At 46.8% G+C, this 26,013-nt stretch overlaps 1 protein-coding gene across 3 annotated transcripts in view; it reads left to right on the forward strand.

Moving 5' to 3' along the window:
* The window catches only part of ATP6V1H (ATPase H+ transporting V1 subunit H), a 76,750-nt gene extending 54,944 nt beyond the window's left edge, over positions 1-21,806 (forward strand). For all 3 annotated transcript variants that reach the window (XM_084849562.1, XM_084849564.1, XM_084849563.1), the window contains one exon: positions 18,812-21,806. In XM_084849562.1, the coding sequence (XP_084705688.1) occupies positions 18,812-18,872 (61 nt within the window). In that variant the 3' untranslated portion in view covers positions 18,873-21,806. The remainder of the gene's footprint in view (positions 1-18,811) is intronic.
* The last annotated feature ends 4,207 nt before the right edge of the window (positions 21,807-26,013 follow it).

The raw sequence follows: 26,013 nt of genomic DNA on the forward strand, positions 1-26,013 counted from the left end.
GCCAGGTCTGTTACCCAGAAAACCTCCCTCATCCATGACATGATCCTGGATGAGGGTGCAGGCCTGGCATCTATTACGGAGACCTGGCTGGCCAAGGCTGCTGCTCCAACCCTTGCAGCCATGTGTCCAGCCGGATTTTCGTGTGCACAGCAGCCGAGGGCTGGGGTTTGGGGAGGGGGAGTGGCTGTTATCTACCGAGAGTCCTTGGTCTTCACCAGACCCCCTCTCCAGGAGACCAAGGTTGCTGAGTGCATGTACTGGAGGGTGGGCCCGAAGGGCAGTCTGGGGCTTCTGCTCGTGTACCGTCCACCCCGCTGCACGACTGACTCCCTGGCCGAGGTGCTTGAGGTGGTCTCTGATGTACGTGTACAGTCCCCTAACTTACTGGTGTTGGGGGACTTCAGCGTACATTCGGAGGCCATCCTCACAGGACAACCTCGGGACTTCATAGAGACCATGGCCTCCTGGGAGCTGCACCATATTCTAACTGGGCCCACCCATGTAGCCGGTCATGCACTAGACCTTGTGTTTGTTTCTGGAGAAGCAGGGAGTGATCTGGAAGATGGGGGTATATCCACCCCCCCCTTTCTCATGGTCAGATCACTATCTGGTGACATTGGACTTCTTGGTTCTACAACCCCTCCGCAGGGGTGGAGGACCCATTAAAATGGTCCGCCCCAGGCGTCTTATGGATCCGAATGGATTCCTGAACGCTCTTGGGGATTCTCTGGGGCACGCCAATGGCCACTCGGTCGAGACCCTGGTGGGTGGCTGGAATGCCGCAATCACTGGGGCATTAGATTGGGTGGCTCCGAAATGCCCTCTCCCCCTGAACAGGCTCAGGCTGCACCATGGTTCAATCTGTGGTTATGACCTCTGAAACAGGAAGTGAGATGGCTAGAGCGCCGGTGGCGGAAGTCTCGCTCCAAAGACGATCAGACACGGGCTAGAGCTGTATCTTCAGCCTATCATGTGGCGGTGAAGGCAGCAAAAAAGGAATATTATGCTGCCTCTATCACGTCTGCAGAGTGCTATCCCAGGAGGCTGTTCCAAGTGGTCCGGAGCCTGGTCGGTCCTGTGGCTCCTGAACCACTGGAGCATTCTACGGCCTCCTGTGAGACCGTGGCAAGGCACTTTGCAGATAAAATTGATCAGATTAGGAGTGTTACTCTGCACGCTGTGGATACAGTTAGTGAGCAAGAGGCAGCCTGTGGCAAACCGGTTTTGTGGGATCGGTTCCAGCTTCTTCCTCCTGATGAAGTGGACAAAGTGCTTTCATCGGTACGGCTGACCACCTGCTTACTTGATCCTTGTCCATCTTGGGTCATTACAGGCTGCAGAGAGAGACTGGGTAAGGGGATCAGGTCAGTGGTGAACGCCTCCCTTGAGGAGGGAGTGATGCCATCAGCCCTCAAGGAGGCAGTGATAAGACCGCTCTTAAAGAAGCCCTCCTTGGATCCTCAAGTTCTGAACAACTTTCGCCCAGTCTCAATTCTGCCATTTTTGGGCAAGGTGATTGAGCGGGTGGTGGCGATGCAGTTGAAGGCACACTTGGAAGAAAATGATTATCTACACCCATTTCAGTTGGGCTTCAGGCTTGGGCATGGGACAGAAACAGCCTTGGTCGCCTTGGTGGATGATATGAGGAGGGCTCTGGATAGGGGTGAATGCTCCTTCCTTGTTCTCCTCGACCTCTCAGCGGCTTTTGATACCGTTGACCACGGTATCCTCCTGGACCGCCTGGAGGGGTTGGGCATTGGAGACACCGTATTGCGGTGGTTCCGGTCCTTCCTCTCTGGCAGGTACCAGAGGGTAGCACTGGGAGAGGAGGTTTCGGACCTGTGGCCACTCACTTGTGGGGTGCCACAGGGTTCCATCCTCTCCCCGATGCTATTTAACATCTATGTGAAGCCGCTGGGGGCTATCATCAGGAGGTTTGGGGTGCGGTGTCATCAATATGCGGATGACACGCAGCTCTACCTCTCGTTCAAATCTTCACCAAGGTTGGCCGTAGAATCCCTGTCGAAATGTCTGGAGACGGTGAGTGGCTGGATGGGGAGGAATAAGCTGAAGCTGAACCCTGACAAGACCGAGGTATGTTTGGTGGGAGACAAGAGGAGGCTGGGGGATGTTGACCTGGTGTTGAATGGGGTACGGCTACCCTTGAAAGACCAGGTCCGCAGCCTGGGGGTCATTTTGGACTCCCAGCTGTCCATGGAGACTCAGGTGTTAGCTGTGAGCCGGACAGCGCTGTATCAACTCCATCTGATATGGCGGCTGCTCCCCTTCTTTCCCGACCATCTGCTCCCATTGGTACTACATGCCCTGATCTCCTCTCGTTTAGACTACTGTAACGTGCTCTACGTGGGGTTACCCTTGAAGATGGTTTGGAAGCTGCAGCTGGTACAGAACTCAGCGGCTCACTTGATTAAAGGCAGCTGCTGGCGAGATCACATCACTCCAGTGCTGAAGGAGTTGCACTGGTTACCAGTTGTTTTCCGGGCCAAATTCAAGGTGTTGGTTTTGACCTTTAAAACCCTATATGGTTCCGGCCCAGTCTATCTTAAGGAGCGCCTCCAGCAGCACCAGACAGGCCGCTTAACAAGATCAGCCTCGGATGGCCTTCTCTCTGTCCCATCAGCCAGGACAGCTAGAATGGTGGGGACGAGGGAGAGGGCCTTTTCTGAGGTGGTGTCAAGGGCTCCTTGGAGGGCTCTCAGTCTAATCCAGTAGCCAAGTCCAGACACAGACAAAGGGATTATTTTCAAAGCTTTATTCTTCTTTTACAACTTAACAGCTCTACAGGTAGCAACTAGATCTGAGCAGCAGCATCCCTATGCCCTAAGTTAGAACAGTTGGTCCCCGTTTGAAGGGCAATTACTGGCAAACCCCTGAATATAAGGACTAGGGAGAATCCCTCCCCTTTTCCCTTGGATCCTCTGGGCGCAACCGTTCTTTGAGCGGGAACCATTTGGCACCGCTCTCTGCGTCTGCGCCGTGCATCCCCCCCAGTCTGCTATCTGTGCTGAGTCACTCCCTGGACTGCTTTCTAAACTAGGAATGTGGGTTGTAGGAATCTCCGTCAGCTGTTGGTCCTGGGAAAAAAGGAGCGCGCTCCTCTCCCTCAGGAGCGACTGCTCTTCCTCAGCATCAGAACTACTCTGGGATTCTATGGGCTCAGTGTCCACCCTGACATCATCCCTGCTCCCATGAGGCCCTCCCTGCTGCTCCTCCCCTGGGACCCCAGGTTTGTAGGGGTACAGCTGGTGGAAGCGCCTCAGGAGCAACGGAGCATGCACATTTTTCGCGGGATCCCAGGATCGCTCATCAGGCCTGTCCCAAGAATGAGGCACTGCAGCTGCCGCCAGGCCTTGAGGGGGAAGAATCGGGGGGGGTGGTCTCCTCACTCCCTGGCTGGAGTTCAGGCTTACGAGAAAGAGCATCTGCTTGTAGGTTGTCTGAGGCCTTCACATGGCAAATCTTAAGGTGAAACCAAGAAAAAAAAAGCGACCACCTAATCTTCCGCTGGTTTAAGGCACGGGCTGTCTGAAGATGTTCGAGGTTGCGATGGTCGGTTCTAACTTCGACTGGGTGTTGTGCCCCCTCCAGGAGATGACGCCAGGTCTCTAAAGCAGACTTGATGGCCAACAGTTCCTTCTCCCAGATGGTATAATTCCTCTCAGACATGGTCAGTTTCCGGGAGTGGTAGGCGCAGGGTTGCAGCCCTCCGCCCTACCGAAGAGGTTGAAAGAGCACCGCCCCCACCGCGAAGTCAGAGGCATCAGTTTGCACTACAAAAGGCTTCCTCGGGTCGGGATGTAACAGGATCAGCTCAGAACTGAAAAGCCTCTTAAGTTCATCGAAAGCCTGTTGGGCTGATGCTGTCCAATGAAAAGGAGATTTCTTGCCCTTAAGGAGGTCTGTGAGAGGAGAAGTGAGCCGAGCAAAACTGGGCAGGAACCTTCTGTAAAAATTAGCAAACCCCAGAAAACGTTGCAAGTCCTTCTTGGTGGACGGAGCCTGCCAGGAGAGGACAGCCTGGACCTTTGCAGGGTCCATTCTGATACCTTCAGGCGAAATAACGTAGCCAAGATAGTCCAAAGAGGTTAGGTCAAATGGACATTTCTCCAGTTTGGCATAAAGATGGTTCTCGCGGAGGCGCTGGAGTACAGCAGAGACATGGTGTTGATGGGCCTCGGAGTCCTCAGAAAATATAAGTAAATCATCGAGATACACAATGAGGAAAGTGTCCAAATAGTCCCTGAAGATGGCATTCATAAAACGCGAAAAAGTGGGAGGGGTGCAGGCTAACCCAAAAGGCATTACTAGGTATTCATACGTTCCGTACCAGGTCCCGAAACTGGTCTTCCACTCATCCCCCTCCTGGATGCGAATGAGATTATATGCGTTACGCAGGTCCAACTTTGTGAAAATCTTGGCTTGCCCCAGGCGCTCCAGCATCTCTAGTATGAGGGGGAGGGGGTACCTGTCAGGGATGGAGACGGAATTTAGGTTTCGGAAATTGTGCACCAGCCTGAGTTCTCCAGACCTCTTGGCCACAAAGAAGGTAGGGGCGCAGGCGGGGGAGGAGGAGGGGCGAATGAAACCGCGTTTGAGATTTGTGTCCAAAAACTCCCACAGAGCTCGAAGTTCCGGCTCCGACATCAGATACAGCCGGCCAGCGGGGATGGTCACCCCCGGAATGAGGTTAATGGCACAGTCAAAAGGGCGGTGGGAGGGAAGCCGGTCAGCCTCTTTCTTGTCAAACACATCCCCAAAAGCTGCATACTTCTCTGGGAGGATGACGGTAGCTGAAGGACTGCCAGAAGCAGACAAGGATGGGGAGGAAAGGGTTAAGGCCTGGGCCAGGACTGGCGCCTCCTCCGGGAGGCAATGCTCCCGGCAGTAGGGAGACGCAAACTCCACTTGCTGAAGTCCCCAAGAAATCTGAGGGTTGTGCTTAGAGAGCCAGGAAATACCCAGCACGATTGGGCATAAGGGAACCTTGGCTAAGTGAAACTGAATCTGCTCAACGTGGGACTGGGTGCGCATAACGAGCGGAACTGTAATCCGGGTCACCGCGCCCGAAGAGAGAGGAAGCCCATCAATGGTCTCCACTGCCAAGGGGGCAGGAAGGGGCAGGGTAGGAATCTTGTGGAAAAGGGCGAAGGTCTCATCCATGAAACTGGTCGTCGCCCCCGAGTCCACTAAAGCCAGGGCCTCCACCCCCCCCCCTGAGAGGAGCGGCAGTGAACATTCAACAGCAGATGGGAGGGTGGGGGGGTGGGGAAAGCACCCACCCGGTGGGGAACTGACCCCCACAACTGAGGCCCCCAACAGGCTTGGGGGGCAGCCTAGTCAGGCCTGGGGACGAGGAGGAGGGGGAAGGAGAGGAGGAGGAGGCGGCAGTGGAGCAGTGGATGTCACTCGGCAGGTCTTGGCGAAATGCCCCAGCTTTCCACATCGAAAACATCGGCACTCAGCACGGCGGCGCTTAAACTCCTCTGGTGGCAGCGAGGCTCGAGTAGCTCCCAGCTGTATCGGGGTCTCCTCTGCCCCCAGTGTCGGAGCGGGGGGTGGGGGAGGAGGCAGGAAACGTGGGGGAATGGGAGGAGGGAAATATCGGCCCCTGGCTCCCCACCGGGACTGCCGGCGCCCCTCCAGTCGACTATCTATGTGAAGGCAGGTGTGGATGAGCTCCTCCAAAGTAGCCGGGCTGGGCGCGCGCCCCAACTCATCCAAAATCTCGTCGTTCAAACCATCCAAAAACTGAGCCACTAGCGCAGCATCATTCCACTGTAAATCCTGCATCAGCAAGCGAAAAGAAGTCGCCTAGCTGGAAACTGAGTCCTTACCCTGCCAGAGGCAGCGAATCTCCCAAGAAGCCATCTGCGTGCGCAGGGGGTCATGGAAAAAACGGGCCATGGCTGTCATGAAACCTTGATAGTCCCCGAGCAGGGGGTCATTAGCGAGAAGAAGTCCCGAAGCCCATTTAGCTGCCATGCCTGACAGCAGGCTAACGGTGAAACCCACACGAATCTGTTCCGTCTGAAAATCCTCAGGTCGAAGGCGCATGTACAGCTCTGATTGGCCCCTGAAAATCTGAAAAAGTTCTTTCTCACCAGAAAACTTCTCTGGCAACGCCACCGGGCATTTATGGCGTGGGGGAAGCGGGGGGGGGGAAACTAGCCTGTAGATCTTGCACGGCCGCCGACAGCTGAGCCATCTGATCACGGAGCAACTGGTTCTCTTGCAGCAGAGCTTGCAGTGCTGGGTCCCCAGCACCCTCCATAAGGCAATCGGAGAGAGAGAGAGAGGAGAGAAAAAAAAAGAGGAACGGGGACCAAGCTGTCAAGGGCTCCTTGGAGGGCTCTCAGTCTAATCCAGTAGCCAAGTCCAGACACAGACAAAGGGATTATTTTCAAAGCTTTATTCTTCTTTTACAACTTAACAGCTCTACAGGTAGCAACTAGATCTGAGCAGCAGCATCCCTATGCCCTAAGTTAGAACAGTTGGTCCCCGTTTGAAGGGCAATTACTGGCAGACCCCTGAATATAAGGACTAGGGAGAATCCCTCCCCTTTTCCCTTGGATCCTCTGGGCGCAACCGTTCTTTGAGCGGGAACCATTTGGCGCCGCTCTCTGCATCTGCGCCACGCATCCCCCCCAGTCTGCTATCTGTGCTGAGTCACTCCCTGGACTGCTTTCTAAACTAGGAATGTGGGTTGTAGGAATCTCCGTCAGCTGTTGGTCCTGGGAAAAAAGGAGCGCGCTCCTCTCCCTCAGGAGCGACTGCTCTTCCTCAGCATCAGAACTACTCTGGGATTCTATGGGCTCAGTGTCCACCCTGACAGGTGGCCCCCACTCTGTGGAACTCCCTCCCTAGGGAACTCTGCCATGCCCCCTCTTTAATGAGCTTCCGTCGTGCATTAAAAACGTAATTGTTAAAGCAGGCGTTTGGGGTGGGTTAGGGTATTTTAGAAAACATTTTTATTGTATAATTTTATTGTTTTAAACGGTTTTATTATATGCTGTACATTGCCCAGAGTGGCTGGGTGACCAGCCAGATGGGAAATTAATAATAATAATAATAATAATAATAATAATAATAAAGAAGGACAAGCCCTGCTGAAAACGAATCAACACAGCTTCTTCTAAGGTAAGTCCTGTATCACTAACCTATTATTATTATTATCATTATTATTATTATCATCATTATTATTATTATTATTATTGGTGTATTATTACACCAGGTCAACATCCCCCAGCCTCCTCTTTTCTCCCACCAAAAGTACCTCGGTCTTGTCAGGGTTCAGCTTCAGCTTATTCCTCCCCATCCAGCCACTCACCGTCTCCAGACATTTCAACAGGGATTCTACGGCCAACCTTGGTGAAGATTTGAATGAGAGGTAGAGCTGCGTGTCATCCGCATATTGATGACACTGCACCCCAAACCTCCTGATGATAGCCCCCAGCGGCTTCACATAGATGTTAAATAGCATCGGGGAGAGGATGGAACCCTGTGGCACCCCACAAGTGAGTGGCCACGGGTCCGAAACCTCCTCTCCCAGTGCTACCCTCTGGTACCTGCCAGAGAGGAAGGACCGGAACCACCGCAATACGGTGTCTCCAATGCCCAACCCCTCCAGGCGGTCCAGGAGGATACTGTGGTCAACGGTATCAAAAGCCGCTGAGAGGTCGAGGAGAACAAGGAAGGAGCATTCACCCCTATCCAGAGCCCTCCTCATATCATCCACCAAGGCGACCAAGGCCGTTTCTGTCCCATGCCCAAGCCTGAAGCCCGTCTGAAATGGGTCTAGATAATCATTTTCTTCCAAGTGTGCCCTCAACTGCATCGCCACCACCCGCTCAATCACCTTGCCCCAAAATGGCAGATTTGAGACTGGGCGAAAGTTGTTCTGAACTTGAGGATCCAAGGAGGGCTTCTTTAAGAGCAGTCTTATCACTGCCTCCTTGAGGGCTGATGGCATCACTCCCTCCTCAAGGGAGGCGTTCACCACTGACCTGATCCCCTCACCCAGTCTCTCTCTGCAGCCCGTAATGACCCAAGATGGACAAGGATCAAGTAAGCAGGTGGTTGGCCTTACAGATGAAAACACCTTGTCCACTTCATCAGGAGGAAGAAGCTGGAACCGATCCCACAAAACCGGTTTGCCACAGGCTGCCTCTTGCTCACTAACTGTATCCACAGCGTGCAGAGTAACACACCTAAGCTGATCAATTTTATCTGCAAAGTGCCTTGCCAAAGCCTCACAGGAGGCCTTAGAATGCTCCAGTGGTTCAGGAGCCACAGGACCGACCAGGCTCCGGACCACTTGGAACAGTCTCCTGGGACAGCACTCTGCCGACGTGATAGAGGCAGCATAATATTCCTTTTTTGCTGCCTTCACTGCCACATGATAAGCTGAAGATACAGCTCTAGCCCGTGTCTGATCGTCTTTGGAGCGAGACTTCTGCCACCGGCGCTCTAGCCGTCTCACCTCCTGTTTCAGAGCTCGTAATCGCGGATTGAACAATGGTGCAGTCCGAGCCCTGTTCAGGGGGAGAGGGCGTTTCGGAGCCACCTGATCTAATGCCCCAGTGATTGCGGCATTCCAGCCACCCACCAGGGTCTCGACCGAGTGGCCGTTGGTGTGCCCCAGAGAATCCACAAGCGTGTTCAGGAATCCATTTGGATCCATAAGACGCCTGGGGCGGACCATTTTAATGGGTCTTCCACCCCTGCGGAGGGGTTGTAGAACCAAGAAGTCCAACGTCACCAGATAGTGATCTGACCATGACAAGGGGGTGGTGGATATACTCCCGACTTTCAGATCACTCCCCGCTTCTCCAGAAACAAACACAAGGTCTAGCGCATGACTGGCTACATGGGTGGGCCCAGATAGAATATGGTGCAGCTCCCAGGAGTCCATGGTCTCCATGAAGTCCCGAGGTGTTCCTGTGAGGATGGCCTCTGAATGTACGTTGAAGTCCCCCAACACCAATAAGTTAGGGGACTGTACACGCACATCAGAGACCACCTCAAGCACCTCGGCCAGGGAGTCAGTCGTGCAGCGGGGTGGACGGTACACAAGCAGAATCCCCAGACTGCCCTTCGGGCCCACCCTCCAGTACATGCACTCAGCAACCTTGGTCTCCTGGAGAGGGGGTCTGGTGAAGACCAAGGACTCTCAGTAGATAACAGCCACTCCCCCTCCCCGATCCCCAGCCCTCGGCTGCTGTGCATACTAAAATCCAGCTGGACCCATGGCTGCAAGGGTTGGAGCAGCAGCCTTGGCCAGCCAGGTCTCCGTAATACATGCCAGGTCTGCACCCACATCCAGGATGTCATGAATGAGGGAGGTTTTCTGGGTAACAGACCTGGCATTGCAGAGCAGCAAATGAAGGCCAGAAGATGGGGTCACTCCTCCCCCAGCCATCCTTTGGCTCTGGACAGGCCCGGAGCAGGGGACAGATACTATTCATCTCTCCCTTGTTCCCCTTACCTGGCATGGCCTGCCCCTAGTGCTCTGCCAGCGCCTGCCACCCAGCCTCGGTATGTTCTGGCCCCCAACAGTCCCCCCACTGCCTCCATCAGGTGGACACATGCCCCCTCGCTCCTGCCTATTAGGCAGGCTACCCACCCCTAAAAACACAACAAAATCCCCCAGAAAAATAACAACAACAACAAACCATTACAAAAAAAAAATTAAAATCCCCTTAAAAATACTGCCAGGCAGGAGTCCACAGGGAAGGCCTGGCGGTGGTGGTGGTGGTGGCAGCGGTGGTGGTGGCGGCGGCGGCGGCGGTGGTGGTGGTGGCGGCGGCGGCGGCGGCGGCGGCGGCGGCGGCAGCAGCAGCAGCAGCAGCAGCAGCAGCAGCAGCAGGAGGCACACCTCTTCCCTGGTGGTGGTGGCTTCTCCTGCAGGCCCTGGCTTTCCCAGGCCACTTCAGCCAGCCAGCTTATGTAGCCCCTCCAGGGAGGGGCAAGTGGAAGCAGCACAGCTGGCTCGGTACCTGGGGGCCCGGTCCTGCAGGGACTGGTAGTCTGCCAGGCAGAAGCCTGCAGGGAAGGCCTGGTGGTGGCGGTGGTGGTGGCGGTGGTGGCAGCAGCAGCAGCAGCAGGTCCAGCAGCAGCAGGCACGCCTCTTCCCCGGTGGTGGTTCTTTGAGAGTGTCAGTAAACATGTAGACAGGGGTGATCCGGTTGACATTGTTTACTTGAACTTCCAAAAGGCTTTTGGCAAAGTCCCTCACCAAAGACACCTGAGCAAACTCAGCAGTCATGGAATCAGAGGACAGGTCCTCTTATGGATCAGTAACTGGTTAAAGAACAGAAAGCAGAGAGTAGGAATAAATGGTAAATTCTCCCAATGGAGGGAAGCAAATAGTGGGGTCCCACAGGGATCTGTATTGGGACCAGTGCTTTTCAACTTGTTCATAAAGATCTGGAATTAGAAGTGAAGTGGCCAAGTTTGCTGATGACACCAAATTATTTATGGTGATTAAAACAAAAAGGGATTGTGAGGAGCTCCAAAAAGATCTCTCCAAACTGGGAGAATGGGCATCAAGATGGCAAATGTGATTCAGTGTAAGCAAATGTAGAGTGATGCACATTGGGGCAAAAATCCCAACTTGAAGTATAACCTGATGCGATCTGATCTAGCGGTGACTGACCAAGAAAGAGATCTTTGGGTTGTGGTGGACAGCTCGATGAAAATGTCAATTCAGTGTGTGGCTGTTGTAAAAAAGGCAAACTCTGTGATAGGCATAATTAGAAAAGGAATTGAGAATGAAACTGCCAATATCATACTGCCCTTTACAAATCTGTGGTGTGACCACACTTGGAATACTGTGTACACTTCTGGTCACAACACCTAAAAAAAGATATTGTAGAGCTGGAAAAAGTTCACAAAAGGACAACTAAAATGATTAAGAGGCTGGAGCATCTCCCCTATGAGAGAAGGTTACAACAGCCGGGATTGCTTAGCTTGGAAAAAAGAAGGGTGAGGGGAGACATGATGCAGATCTACTAAATTATTCATGGTGTGGAGAATGTGGATAGGGAGACTTTTTCTCCCTCTCTCAAAATACTAGAACCCGGGGTCATCCCATGAAGCTGATTGGTGGGAGATTCAGGACAGATGAGAGGAAGTACTCCTTCACAGAGTGCATAGTTAAACTATGGAATTTGCTACCACAGGATGTAGTGATGGCCACCAACTTGGATGGTTAGACAAATTCCTGGAGGAGAAGGCTATCAATGGCTACTAGGCTTGAGGGCTATGTGCTACCTCCAGTACCAGAGGTGGTATGCCTATGGACAAAGGTTCCTTGGGATCATGGACGGGAGGGTGCTGTTGCGCTCATGTCTTGCTTGTGGGTTCCTGGTCGACAGCTGGTTGGCCACTGTGTGAACAGAATGCTGGACTAGATGGACCCTTGGTCTCATCTAGCAGGGCCCTCCTCATGTTTTTATGTTAGACAAACATAAGTCCTATAATTCCCAGCATCCCCCAGCTTGCCATGCTGGCATTGAAATGCTGGGAGTGTAAGACTTATTTTTGTCTAAACATGTATAGGGTTGTATCCTTAGGGTGCAATCCTATGCATGTTTAGACAGAAAGAAGTCCTACAACTCCCAGCATTCCTCAGCCAACATGGCTGGCTGGGGAATGCTGGGAATTGTTGGACTTTTTTCTTTCTAAACACGCATAGAATTGTGCCCTTAGTAAATTTTAAAAAGACAGAGAATTTGTATCTTGTACCACTGAAATGATCACTATTGATTTTTAGAATGGACCCAGCAAATGACAGCAATGTTGCTATCAAATAATAGAGATAACAGTGGGAATCCTCTCCCTGCTAGCTCTGTGTTCTCTTACATCTTCTCCTGTGAGGGAAGGCAGGCGAAGCAGCCTCGACTGAGGTGCTGGCTGGAGGAGCACGCCGCCAGCTGGCATCTCAGTTGGGGACCCAGCATCACCATGGGCAGGATTTCCTTAGCTAGAGAAGCCCACCCACAGCAAAACTGGCCCCTTGACTAAGGCGCCAGCTGAAGGAGTAGTCCTCAGGTGGAGCAGCTTTGCTGTGCGTGGACTTTCTCCAACTGGGGAACTGCACTTCACCTGCCATGGTGGACAAGTCCCCAGGTGAATTGTTGGGTGGAGGAGCTCCAACCAGCACTTTGGCCAGATACCAAATGACATCAGGGGGTGTGTCCCTCCCTTTCTCAAAATATTTATTTTGTACCCCCTTCCCTTGTTTCCCTACAGTTTATTTAATTTCTTAAATGTCCCATGGACTGGGGCTTTCTAGGCATTGTACAGGCTAAAACACATGAATATGCAACTAAATTCACAATTAAAAAGCCACACAAATAAAAGTCTGCCAAAACATACCAGCATAATACCATAAAACACACCATAGGTCACAAGAGCCAAAACAGCCAACAAGAACAGGAGTTAAAGCCAGACCACAGGAACTAAAAGGCAGATCATAAAAAGCAGGCGAGTACAGAAAAGTCTTGGCATGGTGCAGGAGACACTACAATGCGGCTGCCAGCTGGGTTTCCCTAGGGAGAGCATTCCAAAACTGGGTGGAGCTCCACAGATAAAGCCCTCTCTTATCACTGCCGTCCAAATTTCTAATTATTTGTAAAGGAGACTGTGTAATTCAGGTGATTTCAGATATCACAACAGATGAAGAAAGCCCCAAAGATACATCATTGAAGTAACAACATTTGAATCGGACTAGAATGCTGGTATCGGAGGTAGAACTTGAACCTAGGTATCCCAGATCCACTCCGCCATGCATGTTTTATATTCTAATCCTTTTCTATCAATAGAGATAATTGTACTAGCTAATTCTGAGGAGAACAAAATCAAACCTTTGTTTCTAATTCAGAAAACAAAAGTTACCCTAGCAGAAGCGTGGGTGATAAGCTGCTGTCAGATTCTTCTGATCTAGTCATTTAATTAGCTCAAGAATTCCAAATAGAATTTGCATTTTAAAAGACTCACATAGTGATACAGTAGATAAATCAGGACTTTTTAGAGCAGCCTTTCCCCCAAAACTGGTGCCCTCCAGATATTTTGGACTTCAACTCCCATCAGCCCCAGCCAGCATAGCCAGTGGTCAGGAATTCTGGGAGTTGTAGTCCAAAACATCTGGAAGGCAGCAGGTTGGGGAAAGCAGTTTTAGAGTTTTAAAACTGGCATGGGTGCCTGCTTTTGATATGCTGACGCCGATAGAAGTAAAACAGTGACATTGTGGTTGCTCCACTATTCTGCATCATGTCTTGTAAAACTCTTTTTACTTGAGTCTTTGAGGAAATGTCCTCCATATATTTGTTGTGCCTTGTCTTAAAGCATACCCTTAAACTTGATTCTAGAAGGATCCATATTTTTCTGCCTTAATCTCACTCCTTGGATCCTTCGCTAAGACTAGCAAAGAAGCAATTTTGTTAACAGCCCTACTTGTAGGTCTCCCCCCCCCCTTTTCAAAAGCCACATGAAATAGCAGCTTAATCAATATCAAATAACTGTTTGAATTTTTTTTCTTGTAATACAGACTTACCAGGAGCATATTCCTTTCATGTGTCACCTCAAAATATATAAAAGTTACACTTTGTACAATCTATAAACTACAAAAAGATGCATGGAAAAGAAGCAAAATATAGTTATACTTTGTACAATCTATAAACTACAAAAAGATGCACGGAACTAACTTCATGCATATGTATTTAAGTATTATGGACTTTTACCATCATCCTGTTCTTTGGGAACAGAATAAAGATAATATTCTAAAATGATGTTCCTCAGGGTGTATACTCCACTACTTGCATTACCTATCCAGTACAATTTAATAGTGCTGGCCCATGTATACTCCAGGACAGTGTTCCCTAACCTGGTGCCCTCCAGATGTGCTGGACTAGAACTCCCAGCATTCCTAGCCATGCTGGTGGCCAACCATGCAGATCACCATGCTGGTGGGAGATTATGGACTTTGTAGTCCAACACAACTGGAGGGCACCAGGTTGTGGAAGGCTGCTCTGGGAGCTTATCCTCACTTATGCAGAAGGGCTAAAATTTGACATTTCTAAAAAAAGAAAAAGAAAAAAGTTAGATTGTGTAAAATCTCTCTAACCTTTCCATAGTCTTTCAGAGTGCATGCAGTATCTTCGTCCATGCACTCTTTCTGTGCATTTGAAAATGCAAGGAGTGATGGACAATGAGCAGCTTACTCCTCTAACGGCGCAATCCTGTGCATATTTAGACAGAAAAAAGGCCTACAACTCCCAGCATGCCCCAGCCAGCCATGCTTTGAGTAAAGGCAAACTCTTCTCCCTAGCCTTACCTTAAAAATAGAAACTTCTTTGATTTGCATAATGTGCAGTGTGGTAGAACCAATGTCATTGTGAGGGTGGGCTTCTTAGAGTCTGTCATGGACATTAACACCCTGTTCCATGTATGGAAGCAAATTAATGTGCTCATGCTCCTTTTTGCCCTACACTTCCTGTGGCCTTTTCTGCTGCCACCAGATGGAAATCTTTATTTTTCTGGCTGCCTCCACAAGAGCAGTCTCAAAACTTTCAAGATCTCGGGTATCTACTTTAGGTAGTGGGGGATGGGCATTAGATGTGAGGTGGTGTATTCCCCTCCCCCTGAAAAAAAGGGATCACAAAATTCAAATAACAACATTTAAATTTTACTAAAGAAAAATATCAATGGAATTCTGAATGAATAAACTCTCTCTCGCACACACGCACGAGCAGTAGGGTAATAAAACAACCAGGGATAAATGCAAAGCTAACCTAACTAGACTGTGTCTCTATTTTATCAAGGTCCCTTATCCAAGCAATATTTTATTGTCATTGGTGCAGTTTTTTCAATCAGTTCTCCAGTTCCAGCAGCACTGGCTCTTCCTTTTGTCTAGAACTCGGGCCTCCCTCCTTTCTTTTCTTTTCTTTTCTTTTCTTTTCTTTTCTTTTCTTTTCTTATCAGACATACACTCTGCCTGTCTGCATTTTGTAGTTTTTATCTTTTATCTTCTGCAGTTGTTTTTTTCTCTCCCCAACTCCAACCAATCAGGAGGGTAGTTTTTTGTTCATTTTCGCCTGTTGAGTTTCTATTTCCTGAGTTAAGACTGTTTTTCTTTCCATTCCTATGACCTGCTGTTGAACTTTATAGTCTCCTGGCTTCCTTAACAAACTTCTTGACTTTTACATTCGAACTAAACTTTTGACTGTTAAATTATTAACGTTTTGTCTGAAACTGACTAGCATACACACACATACACACTTTAACCAGCCGAAGTAAATGCCAAAAATGGAGGACAGTTCTGTTCCTTTACAGAGGTGACAAGCAAAAAAGTAGCACTTATAAGACTTAATAGAGAAACTCCCTGTGGCCTCAAATCTTTCCCCTTCCAGATGGCAGTTCCTCTGTTAAGCTTTACCTGCCAACACCTGCAGTAGTTGTTTCTCCCTAAACCCATAAGGCATGACCATCACCTACATTTTTTATCACCAGTGGTGATATCAGTGTATAGACTGACTACTATTCATTAGGCCCTTTAGATCACTACTTTACTGTCTCACATTTTTGGTCTCAATTGCTCATCAGTGGCCACATATTTCAGGTCACATTATCATGGAAAATTGGAACTTAAAAGGAGTGGAACACCATGATTAGCTCTTTGTCAATAGATGTCGTGCCATGATTTGCATCTGTTCTGTGGCGATTAACAGGATTATCATCAAGTTGTCTTTCATTTAATACCTTGCATTTTTAGCAATTGATGATTCCATAAATAACACAGCCCACGTAGTGGGGTAGGTATAGCAATACAGCCAAGCTTTATACAGTTTTCATTTTGAGCTCTGGCAATCCTAGTAACTGAAAATATAAAATACACAGTTAACTATATATCTAGCTGGATTTTTAAAAATTCCAGTAATTTAAAGAACTTAGTTTAAAACTGAAGTTGGAATTTGAAGCAGTTACGACTTCATTGATGATCAAGAAGGTTTTTCTATAATAAGTATACATCTCTGTGTTGCTATTCAGAATTAGCATTGAAACGACGTGAAGCTGCATAAAATATTTTTATGTCTGACGTGAGTTTCCCAATGTATGGATAGCTGTGTTTCCCCTGCAGAAATTGACACCTTGTACTTCCCTGTTTCCAACATTACCTTTTGGGATTCTGTTCTATACTTGCTTAAATTCTTTTTTTCATTCTTACCCTGTATGATAAACTGTGGTGTTAACTGGGATGGCATTTGTTTCCTGATGACAGTAATTTCTTGTCCAATTCCTTTGTTGGAGAAAATAGTGCTTTAAAATTTTATTGACACTGAGTCTAATTAAGGTTCAGTCAGTCACAATTTATTTAGACCTCGTAAAATTATGTTGCTATGTGTAAAAATGCAAGGCTTTTAAATATGCAAATTGTTTTTTGTTCAGCATGGTAAAATGCCTTTCTTCATATAGGTGAAGAAAGTATCTTAGATTACCAAAGCAAATAAAGTTTCACATTTAAGCTATTGAGGAGATAGGTTTAATTTAGAAGATATCTTCAATTTAGCATTATAATAAGAGTAAAGACCTAAATTGCACTGTAGAAATAAAAATTATTTGGCTCATGATTAAGCCAAAGTTAAGTATTTTAACTGAATCTGGCACTTTAAATCAATGGGATATAAAATATAGTCTTAAACTACCCATCACCCCCTTAATATCAGTGGTACATAGATGTGCTTAACTTTTTCATTTGACCAGGTTCCTATTCTGAAGAAAACCAATACAATTCCCTAAAATTCTAATGCTGGGCTTCTACAGAAAATGGTTATGTTAACAACCCTAATCCTTAGGCTCAAACCTTCCAAAATACAAATATCCAAATGTTAGAGGCTGCCTGTTGAAGAGATTGCTGTGCCTCTGTCCCCCTCCCCCCATGCCTGCCCCATAATTGCATCGTGATCTAGATTATGGCTATTTCCCATGTTTCAGCATAATGCCTTTTAAGTGTATAGAACACAATGAACAGTGCCGCATTCAGTACAATTGCTTTTTCTTGCTTCTTTTGTGCCATGAACATAATCCACATTCATTTTTGGTTGGTGGGGGAAATAGTTTTCATCTCTTTTTCTCTCTCAAGTTCTGTGCTTGAACTTTAAACCTTTTCACATTAAATTCTACCTGTAAAGTTATCTTGGTAACATTCCAAGAATTAAATTTGTATGGTTCTCATGTAATTTAAGTTTATGTCTGATTTATGAAGCTTCTTCTATACATTCACAGGACTGAAACCTGTTAAGCTGCATTTTCATCAATAAGTTTGTTTTGTCGTAACTAACTGTATCAGGACTGCTAGCAGATAGCAGGTCCCATATCTTAACAGTAGAGGTTTGCACTGGGCCAAAATTTTGTTTACAACTTCTTGCCCTAGTGTTAAGCCAAAGTTTGACACAAGTGTGTGATGTAATTGGCCCCTGATAAGTGCTTTCTCAGCACCAGAACACTGTCTTGTAGGATTTCCAAGATGACCAGGTTGTGACAAGGACACCCCCCCCCTCTGTTTTTAAAATAATCCATAAGCTAAGTTAAAAAAAAGAAAAGAAAAGAGGTTTTGAGTCATTGCCTCCAAGGGTGATATTTTACTTGAAACATGTCAGGCTTGGTGAACCTTCTGAAATGACACTCTAACTTAAAAATTCATGGATTTTTTTTAAAAAAGCTTGACTCTTGTTATTGCACTTCAGTGACAATAGCAGGTGGTGAAATTGGTCAAGGTGTTGCACATATGCTGAACACACAAAACTAATTTCTTTTGGAAAGCTTAAGTGTCAAAGTAGTTGTATCACAGACATGTGGGGAGCTGAAATTTCAGTGTACACATCTGGCTTTCCCAGACTGGGCTGTATTTCAATGGTGGAGCACATACTTTATACGCAGACGGTCCCAGGTTCAGTCCCTGGCATTTCCAGTAGGGCTGGGAAAGACCCCTGTCTGAAACTCCGCTGCTAGTCAGTGTAGGCAATACTGAGCCAGATGGACCAATGGCCTCACTCTGTATAAGACAACTTCTTATGGTTCTGTGCTTTCAACTTCTGATGGTTCTGTGCTTTCCCCTTTCCTCATGTAGGGGAAAACTAGTAGTGATGGGAGGGAGGAGAATGACAACATTTTGAGAGGTGGCAACTGTAACATTTGCAGGTATAAATGGACAGGACAGCTCAGTTTTGGCCTGCTATGATCCCAAGCACCAAAAGCCATACAGTGCTGCCTTCTCACTTTGGGACAGATTCATTTGCTAGAGAAATGGTACAGGAAGTGTGCATTCTCCCACTAAGCTGATGTGTTTTGCTATCTCTGGAAAATAATCATGCAGGGGCTGTATAAGCCATGTGCATTAATCTAAAACAATAACAATAAAATAGTCAATTAAAACACTTTGCTTGTATATAAACTAATGTAGCTACCGTTGAGGAATGTGGGATTTGGGATTTAAAAAGGCCTACAATTCCCAGCATGGCTGCCTGGGGAATGCTGGGAGTTGTAGGCCTTTTTTTCTGACTAAACATGCATAGGATTGCGCCTTTAAATTTTAAAGTTCAGATTTGAGGACCTTCTCAAAACTGACATCTCTGAGCTGCCAAGAGGGGCTGACAGGCAGGAAATTGCATACTTGTTTTGAATGGCTTTTTTGAAACAGCATCCACTACATATTTCTTTCTGAAAATTCCATTAAGCACTCAACATTGTTTAACCCCCCTTTTTCTCCACCCCTTGCCTGCTTTTTCTCCAGGGAGTATCTTGGAAAGCAGCTACAGTCAGAGCAGCCTCAAACAGCCACAGCACGAAGCTGAGACTCGACTTTCCTTTGGCAGGAGTAACTATAGCTACCTTGGAGTTGTGAGTAAGACAATATTGTGGTTGCATTCTCTTCACTGGCTGTCCCTGCTATTGTGTAGATTTCTTTCCAATTGTTCTTCCAGTATTGTTGCCTGGAATAACACTGTCTTGTAAACAGTTCCTTACAGTTTACTAGCTTGAGTCCTCCTGTATTGTGAAAATGTCCAAGAAATATAGCTGATATGCGCTGCCTTTTATTTTATGTATTTATTCTCTCAAAACAGAAAAGAAAAACATTAAAGAACAATCATTCCATATCATGAATTGTCTCCGTGTTGCCTGTTCACTGCTTGCTATGAACTGAATTCACTTTGCAATACTGTGATTTAAATAATTCATTTGGAAGAGTGATTCTTAAAGCTATACAAGGACAGTAAAAGAGAAATGAATCAGCCCCCCTTGGCAGTATAAAATCTTCAGAGTTGTGAAATATGATTAGAAAATTTATAAAAAGAATGTTTTCTTGCCTACACTTAGTGCAATCCTATACATGTCTACTCAAAAGTAAGTGGGTGTAGGATTGCAGCCGTAGTTACTAATTGGTTGTAGGGAGAGTGTGATTAATTCTCTAGAAAAGCAGACTGAGCTTTATGTTTCTCCCAGTTCAGGTTTATTTATTTATTTTTGTTCTACTAGCAAATTATTTCACACATTATTACTTTATTTGCTGGTTACATATGTGGCATGATAGCAAGGAAAAATGTATGTCTCTCATCTTTTTGGAACTTATTATTACTTTCAGTTTTGGAACTTTCAAACAATTAGTCCAGGCAATTAGAAGCCCTGCCGGATTGAATTAAATTTGATTGGACTCAGAAGACCTGGGTTCAAGTCCCCACTTAGCTATGAAGCTCATGGGGTGGCTTTGGGCCAGTCACTGACTCTCAGCCTAACCTACCTCCCAGGGTTGTTGTGAGGATAAAATGGAGATGAAGAGGATCATGTATGCTGCCTTGGGCTCCTTGCAAGAGGAAAAAAAATGGAATATAAATGCAACAAACAAGCAATGCTGTGCACACTGCAGAGAAAGCCCCACTGATCTCAGTAGGACTTAAGCCTCCTTCAGTGTTCTGAAATGGGCTGCTGATTCCACTTGTCAGGTGGTGCAGCTCCTAACTCCATGCTTTAGGTGTGGATGTCTGCAGAGAGAGGCTTTCAGGTTCCAGAGTGCCTAACGTGTGGACATGGGAGGTCAGGCCAAGGTGCCTCCCAAACTCAGGATGGGGCTAACAGTGCAGCTCCACAGCCCCTTCGTGCATATGTTGCCCACTGACATACAAAGGGGGCGTAAAAATGTTCAGAATGGAACTGGCAGGTTAAGTTTGCATGTTGCTCATATTGGATACAGTGCATCTAAACTGAGCACTTACAGTCCCATCAACTTAATGAGAGAGTCTTAAGCACATGCCCAGCTATCCCAGACAACTTAAACTCCTGCAGAGGGGAAGCAATTGGTTGTTGCTTGGTGAGAATGCTCCTGGAATCCCTTCCCTTTGCTTTTCTAGCTGCATGTTACTGGCATTTAAAAAGAAGCCTTTCCAATTAACCTGTGTCAAGAACTCTTGGTGAAATAAAACTACTCCTATTGGGGGGTTTTGCAATCCCTCAATCATTGTTTAAACCAGGGAGGGGAACCAATTTGGTCCCTGGAGCTTCTCAGTTGTGCCCCATCCCTTCCTTACCTCAACTGGCCACCCCGCCCACTTGCCTTAAACTTTCCTTTGATTGATCAACCATCGATAGGGCCTTTCCCCCGCCTTCCCGCATCCTTTTAAACTATGAAAGCCAGAACATGATCTGACCCTCTCCGGTGCTCATGGATTCCGGCACTTTGGGCCTTTCCAGAAATCTTTGAAAACCAGAGCTTGTGAGGAGAAAAAAAAAATGGATTGCATTCCCACGCCCCAGTTCATTTCCTCTTGGAACAATGCTCTCCTCCTCCCAGCTAATTCACTGAAGTTTCTGAATTGCTGTCTGCTGCTGTAACTTTGTTTTCAGCCATTTCTCAATTGCTTCTCAGTTGCTCTCTCCCTTGCTGTAAATTCTTTTTTCAATTGTTCTCTCTGCCGTTGTAACTTTGCATTCAACTACGAAAGGGAGGGTGAGTGGTAGGCGGGGGAGATGGGAAGCAGAAAACAGAGTGGAGGTAGAGAATGAGGAGAAGCGAGGTCCTGGTGGCTTGCTGTGCCTTCCTTCTGCTGTGCCTTCCTCCTTACAGAGGGCTGGGGGGAGGGAGGGGAGCAGAGAATCTGGCTGAATTGGAAAACCCTTCATTTCAGAGAGGAGTGGTCCTGGTGGCTTGCTGTGCCTTGCTTCTGAGTAGGCGTGCATGGGGGAGGGAATGGCTTTCAGGGCAAGATACACCGCAGTGAACCAAGCTGAGCTTATTCTGTGCTCTGGGCAAACATAAATGGAACCAAGTGGGGCCCCCTCTGACTTAGGGTCTGAGTAAGCGTGCATAAAAATGGAACCGTGCTCCCTCCGCCTTCTGTGCAAATCTGCACGCACCTGCGGTGCATTTTAAAAGTGTTTCCAGCACTCAATATTTTAAAAACATTCTCCTGGCAGATCAAATGCCCTTAAGCTGTGGTCGCTGCCTAAGAGTGACTTGCAAACGCTGTGGAGCCTTGCATCCTGGTTGGGGATGTTTTCTGAGGAAATATGGATTTTTTAAAATAAATTAAATTGGCTCTGTCCCCTTTGGCTCTGCCCATGGACTAGCCCCGGCCCTTCACTCTTAGTCCTGGCCACCTCTAGAATGTGGCCTCTGAGAGGTGAACCTTCCAAGACTGGAATTTGGCTTTCAGGCCAAAAATGGCTCCTCACCCACGGTTTAAATTACAGTGGTCGCCAAGGAAAGTTTATGCATGATGCTGGAATGTGTTTTCAAAAAAAAAAAAATCTGCTCCCCGCCTGAATTTAGTTCCCCAAACATAGTTATAAGCCTAATCAACTTCAGGAGCAGAATCTTGACTAAATAAGAACTAAATGGAGCAGAGTATGTAGGCTTACTGCATAGGTGTCTGCTACTGAAATACGGTGCTTCTACAATGGCTAGTATCACAATACACCATTAACTCATTTATTCAATGATGGGGCCCAAGACACTCATGCTGTTCCCACAACATGCTAACCCACACTCAGCAGTTGAGCGTGGGTTCTTGTTGAACCATGGGTTAGCATGTTTTCTGAACCAAGGGCATTTTCCGCAGGGTGGCTTGTTAGCCATGCATTGAGGTTTGTTAACCATGCTGAACAACCCAACAGCAAATCATGGGTTCTCAAGGTGGCTTGTTCAAGAAAAATAAACCACATTTCATGGTTAACAAGCGACCCTGCTGAAAATGTCCTGGGTTCAGACAACACACTAACCCACAGTTCAACAAACAACTCCCAGCTCAACAACAACCCACACTCAACCACTGAGTGTGGGTTAGCATGTTATGTGAACCCACTCAGTGCCTTCATCTGTGGCTGATCGCAGCTCCAGCCAGTTCCTTGATGCTCTTTGTTTAACCTTTTCATGGGTAGTTTGTCGGCTTAGTTGACCAGACCTGCTCAGATGTTCTAGCTTGGCAATGGGCAACATAACATATGTGTAAATGTGAATTCTGCAAGGATAGAAAGAAGGGTGGGGGTGGGGGGATCAGGATGCATTAGTGATGTAAGCATATGGAGATTGTTTGGATAAGATGAAGCTTTGAAACTGAGAGGGAAGAAGGGTAGTGGATTGATTACCAGTGATGGATAGTCTGTAAGCCTTGAGCCTCAGTCAGTAGAAAGAAGTGATGTATGCATAATGTGATAACAGCTAATTATAGCATGGCAAATTCAGTTCTCTCTGAGAGAGGGCAGCACCTTGGGCATGTGGAGGGTGGGACGTCTGGTGAACACCAAGGGAATTTAAATAGCTAAGGGTGCAATCCTATGGCTGCTAGGCAGTGGCTAGACAGCCGTAGGATCGGTCGGTTTCCGGGAACCGACCTCTGAGCCTGCGCTCCGAGGCTGGTTCCAGAGAACCGCCTCCCCGCACCCACCCCTGCCACCTCATACGTGGCGCAGATCGTCCTCGGGCTCCATGCTCCTAAGAGCAGTGTGGAGTGGGGCAAAAGGGGGCGTTCCCAGGGGTGGGGAGTGTGGAAGTGCTGGTATGACGTTTCCTATGTGTCAGCCAGCCTCCCTACCCCCGCTCCAAGGTCCTGCAGCTTGACAGCCAAAATCAGCCATCTAGCCGCGAATGCAGTGGAGAAGATCCCCTCCACACTCCTCCTGCCGTGCACTGGATAGGCAGTTGCCTCCAAGTTTGGAGGCGGCCGCCTATCCCAATAGGATTGATTCCTAAGACGTGGTGGAAGTATGATAACAATACAGCTGTCCTAAGCCTTTCAGGCTGCCATGCCCCTGCTGAAGGGATCCTCCACCAAGGAGCTAGAACCCCCAGGGATAGATGATGCCACAGAATCAACTCTGCCAGGAGATCTGGGGGAGCTTGGGCCCCCAGATGAGATGAGCATGGGTCCATCCCTACAGGAGTGCTTCCTCTAAAGCAACCGCCTAGCCCCAAGAGCGTCATCGCCTCAAGAAGCAGGCCAGAAAGGCTCCTTTAAAAAGAAGTGCTCAATTAGAAAGGAAGACTTCTCAAGGGGAAAACCTCTCTCTGGAAACCCCCTTCCTGCCTGGTAAAACTGTCCTGGACCATTTGCCTGCTAAATTGAATTCCCTATTGTATTCATCCCTGTATTAGACTAGCAAAGAGCTGAACCCAGTTAGAGCACGACACAGGATCTGAATGGACACTCCTCAAGTGAGCTAGAGATGCTGCAGATATCCTCCAGCTTTTGAGGATTGGTGGTGTGGATATGCAGCAAATTCAAGGACATTAATGTTTTCTTTGGGCTGGATAGGTGTGGGGAAAACATGGCTGCTCAAGATCATGTGCAATGGTGAAAGATGGTAGGAAACAGGTCTCCCAATAAAGATAAAGTTATGTTATTTCCAGACTACATCAAAGAGGTGGTTAATAAAAGAAGGCAATTTATCAAAGCAAAGAACATGACAAAACAAATGAACTTACAATATTACTTAAAATATCCTGCTACACTTTGTATTGTGTCTGAAGGTCAGATGAAGAAGTTTCTAAATCACGAAATGGCGGAGGCATGGCTTAATGTAAAAATGCATGAGAATTCTGTTACAACCCCATGAACTGGAATCTTTAAACAAGCTTTGTTAACTGTTTGTGTTTAGTCTACATATTCCAGGCTAATTCAGAAGATAAATGATTATATTAATATTTGTTTACTCTCTTTCATCTTTTATTTTTTCTTGCATTTCTTTATATTTTTATTTTAAAATAGATAATATATCTAGAATAAAATATATTACTGATGGTTGAAGGTTTATATTAAGTATTATTATATAATACTATATGTGTGTGTGTATATAATTATTATTACTAATAATAATAATATAGGCTTTTGGGAATGAATTGTAGACCTGTTTCTTTGACATAAAATTGATGATATGATATAGAAATGTAAGGTTGTTTATTAAACTGTAAGATTGTTAAGGTTACAGATATAGTTTTTAAAATAGAGTGGCATCGGATGCTGGGGGTTGTTGGAGTTTAAACTCGATTCTTTAAGGGGGAGGGAGGGAGAGAGGGGGAGGGAAGGGGAGGGAGTTTTTTTTTTCTTCCTTTCCTCCTCCCTTTCCCCCTTTTTTTCTTGTTTTTCTCTTTTTTCTTCTCTCTTTGTTATTGTGGTGTCCATTGCACTGTTGGGAAACTGAAGTATTGATTAGGTTGTTGGTAATTTTGGAATTGTTTATTTCATTTATAAAAATAAAAGAAAAATATATTTAAAAGAAAGAAAGAAAGAAAAGAAAAGAAAACCGGTCTCCCAAGACCGCTCAAACCTACATTTCATATCCTAACATATATGTACATTGTGTACTTCCATGCAGCATCATGTCTGTGAAGGAGCACTCAAGTAGCCAAGTTGTAGGACTTCTAGTAATATTTTTACACTCTTACGCCCAAGACTCTGGTGTCAGACTTCAGCAATAATCAGTGTGCGTTTCTTTGATTCTCTTGTCCCAAAATGGTAAAGCACTTTTCCAGAAAACAGAATTTGAAGACAAAATCAAACGGAAGAATTCCCAGGAGTTGTAAGATAAGTGAATTCCAATCAAGAAGTTTCTATAAAAATGTGTGGCTTGTTGGTTGCTTGCTGAATTGATATAGATAATTTCTGTTGGACTTAGTAGCTGGTAGGTGCTACTAATCATTGTGTTCTCTCTTAAGGATGGTGTACATGACCAGTTCAAAGCAGTGAGCAGTGTCCAATTGGACACTAGTACTAACGTAAATTACATTGCACTACTGTCAGTGACCTCTAGCACAACGGCAATAAGATTTACTGGCACAACTTTCAGTTGTTATGAACCCGCCCAGAGAGCTTCAGCTATTGGGTGGTTAGAAGAATGAATGAACAAACGAACAAATAAATAAATAAATAAACAAATAATAGCAAACACTATTGACATTGTGCTAGTGTCAGCAACCCCTAGCACAATATAATCTACATTAGTGCTAGCGTCCACTTGGATACTGCCCAGTATGTGTATCTAATGTGCAGGCTATGCAGAAGAAGTGAAAATAAGTAGGTCTTTGGGACTTTACTTTCGGGTAGGCATAGCAACTGTAATGGCAGCGACATGCACAGCCTGGAAATCTTTATGCTGCTGCAATGAACCTCCAGGTTTGCCAAAACCTATGTCGAGTAGATGTATTGCACTTCTCCAACTTGGCAGTAATAATTAAGAGTTCAGGATAGAAATAAGGCTGGTCAAGGTTGCACTACTTCAAATGAATTTCAATCTGCTTTTTGTATAGACCCTTTGTCCCTTCATCTGTGGAAAACTAGTAGTTTTCTCTCTCAGCGTATAAAGTTGTTGCATGATAAGCTGGTGTAAGAAAAATGAAAAAGCATCTCGTATGTTTTCCATTTGGGGAGTTTAGTAAGTTGCAAGTGCAGCTCACCAATTACAAAAAGAAGACACCATCACTGAGGGTGGAAAGTTCGCATAAAATGT

Source organism: Heloderma suspectum, chromosome 4 (genome assembly GCF_057233095.1).
Source record: "Heloderma suspectum isolate Gila_16-S chromosome 4, 16-S_ref, whole genome shotgun sequence".
NCBI lineage: Eukaryota > Metazoa > Chordata > Lepidosauria > Squamata > Helodermatidae > Heloderma > Heloderma suspectum.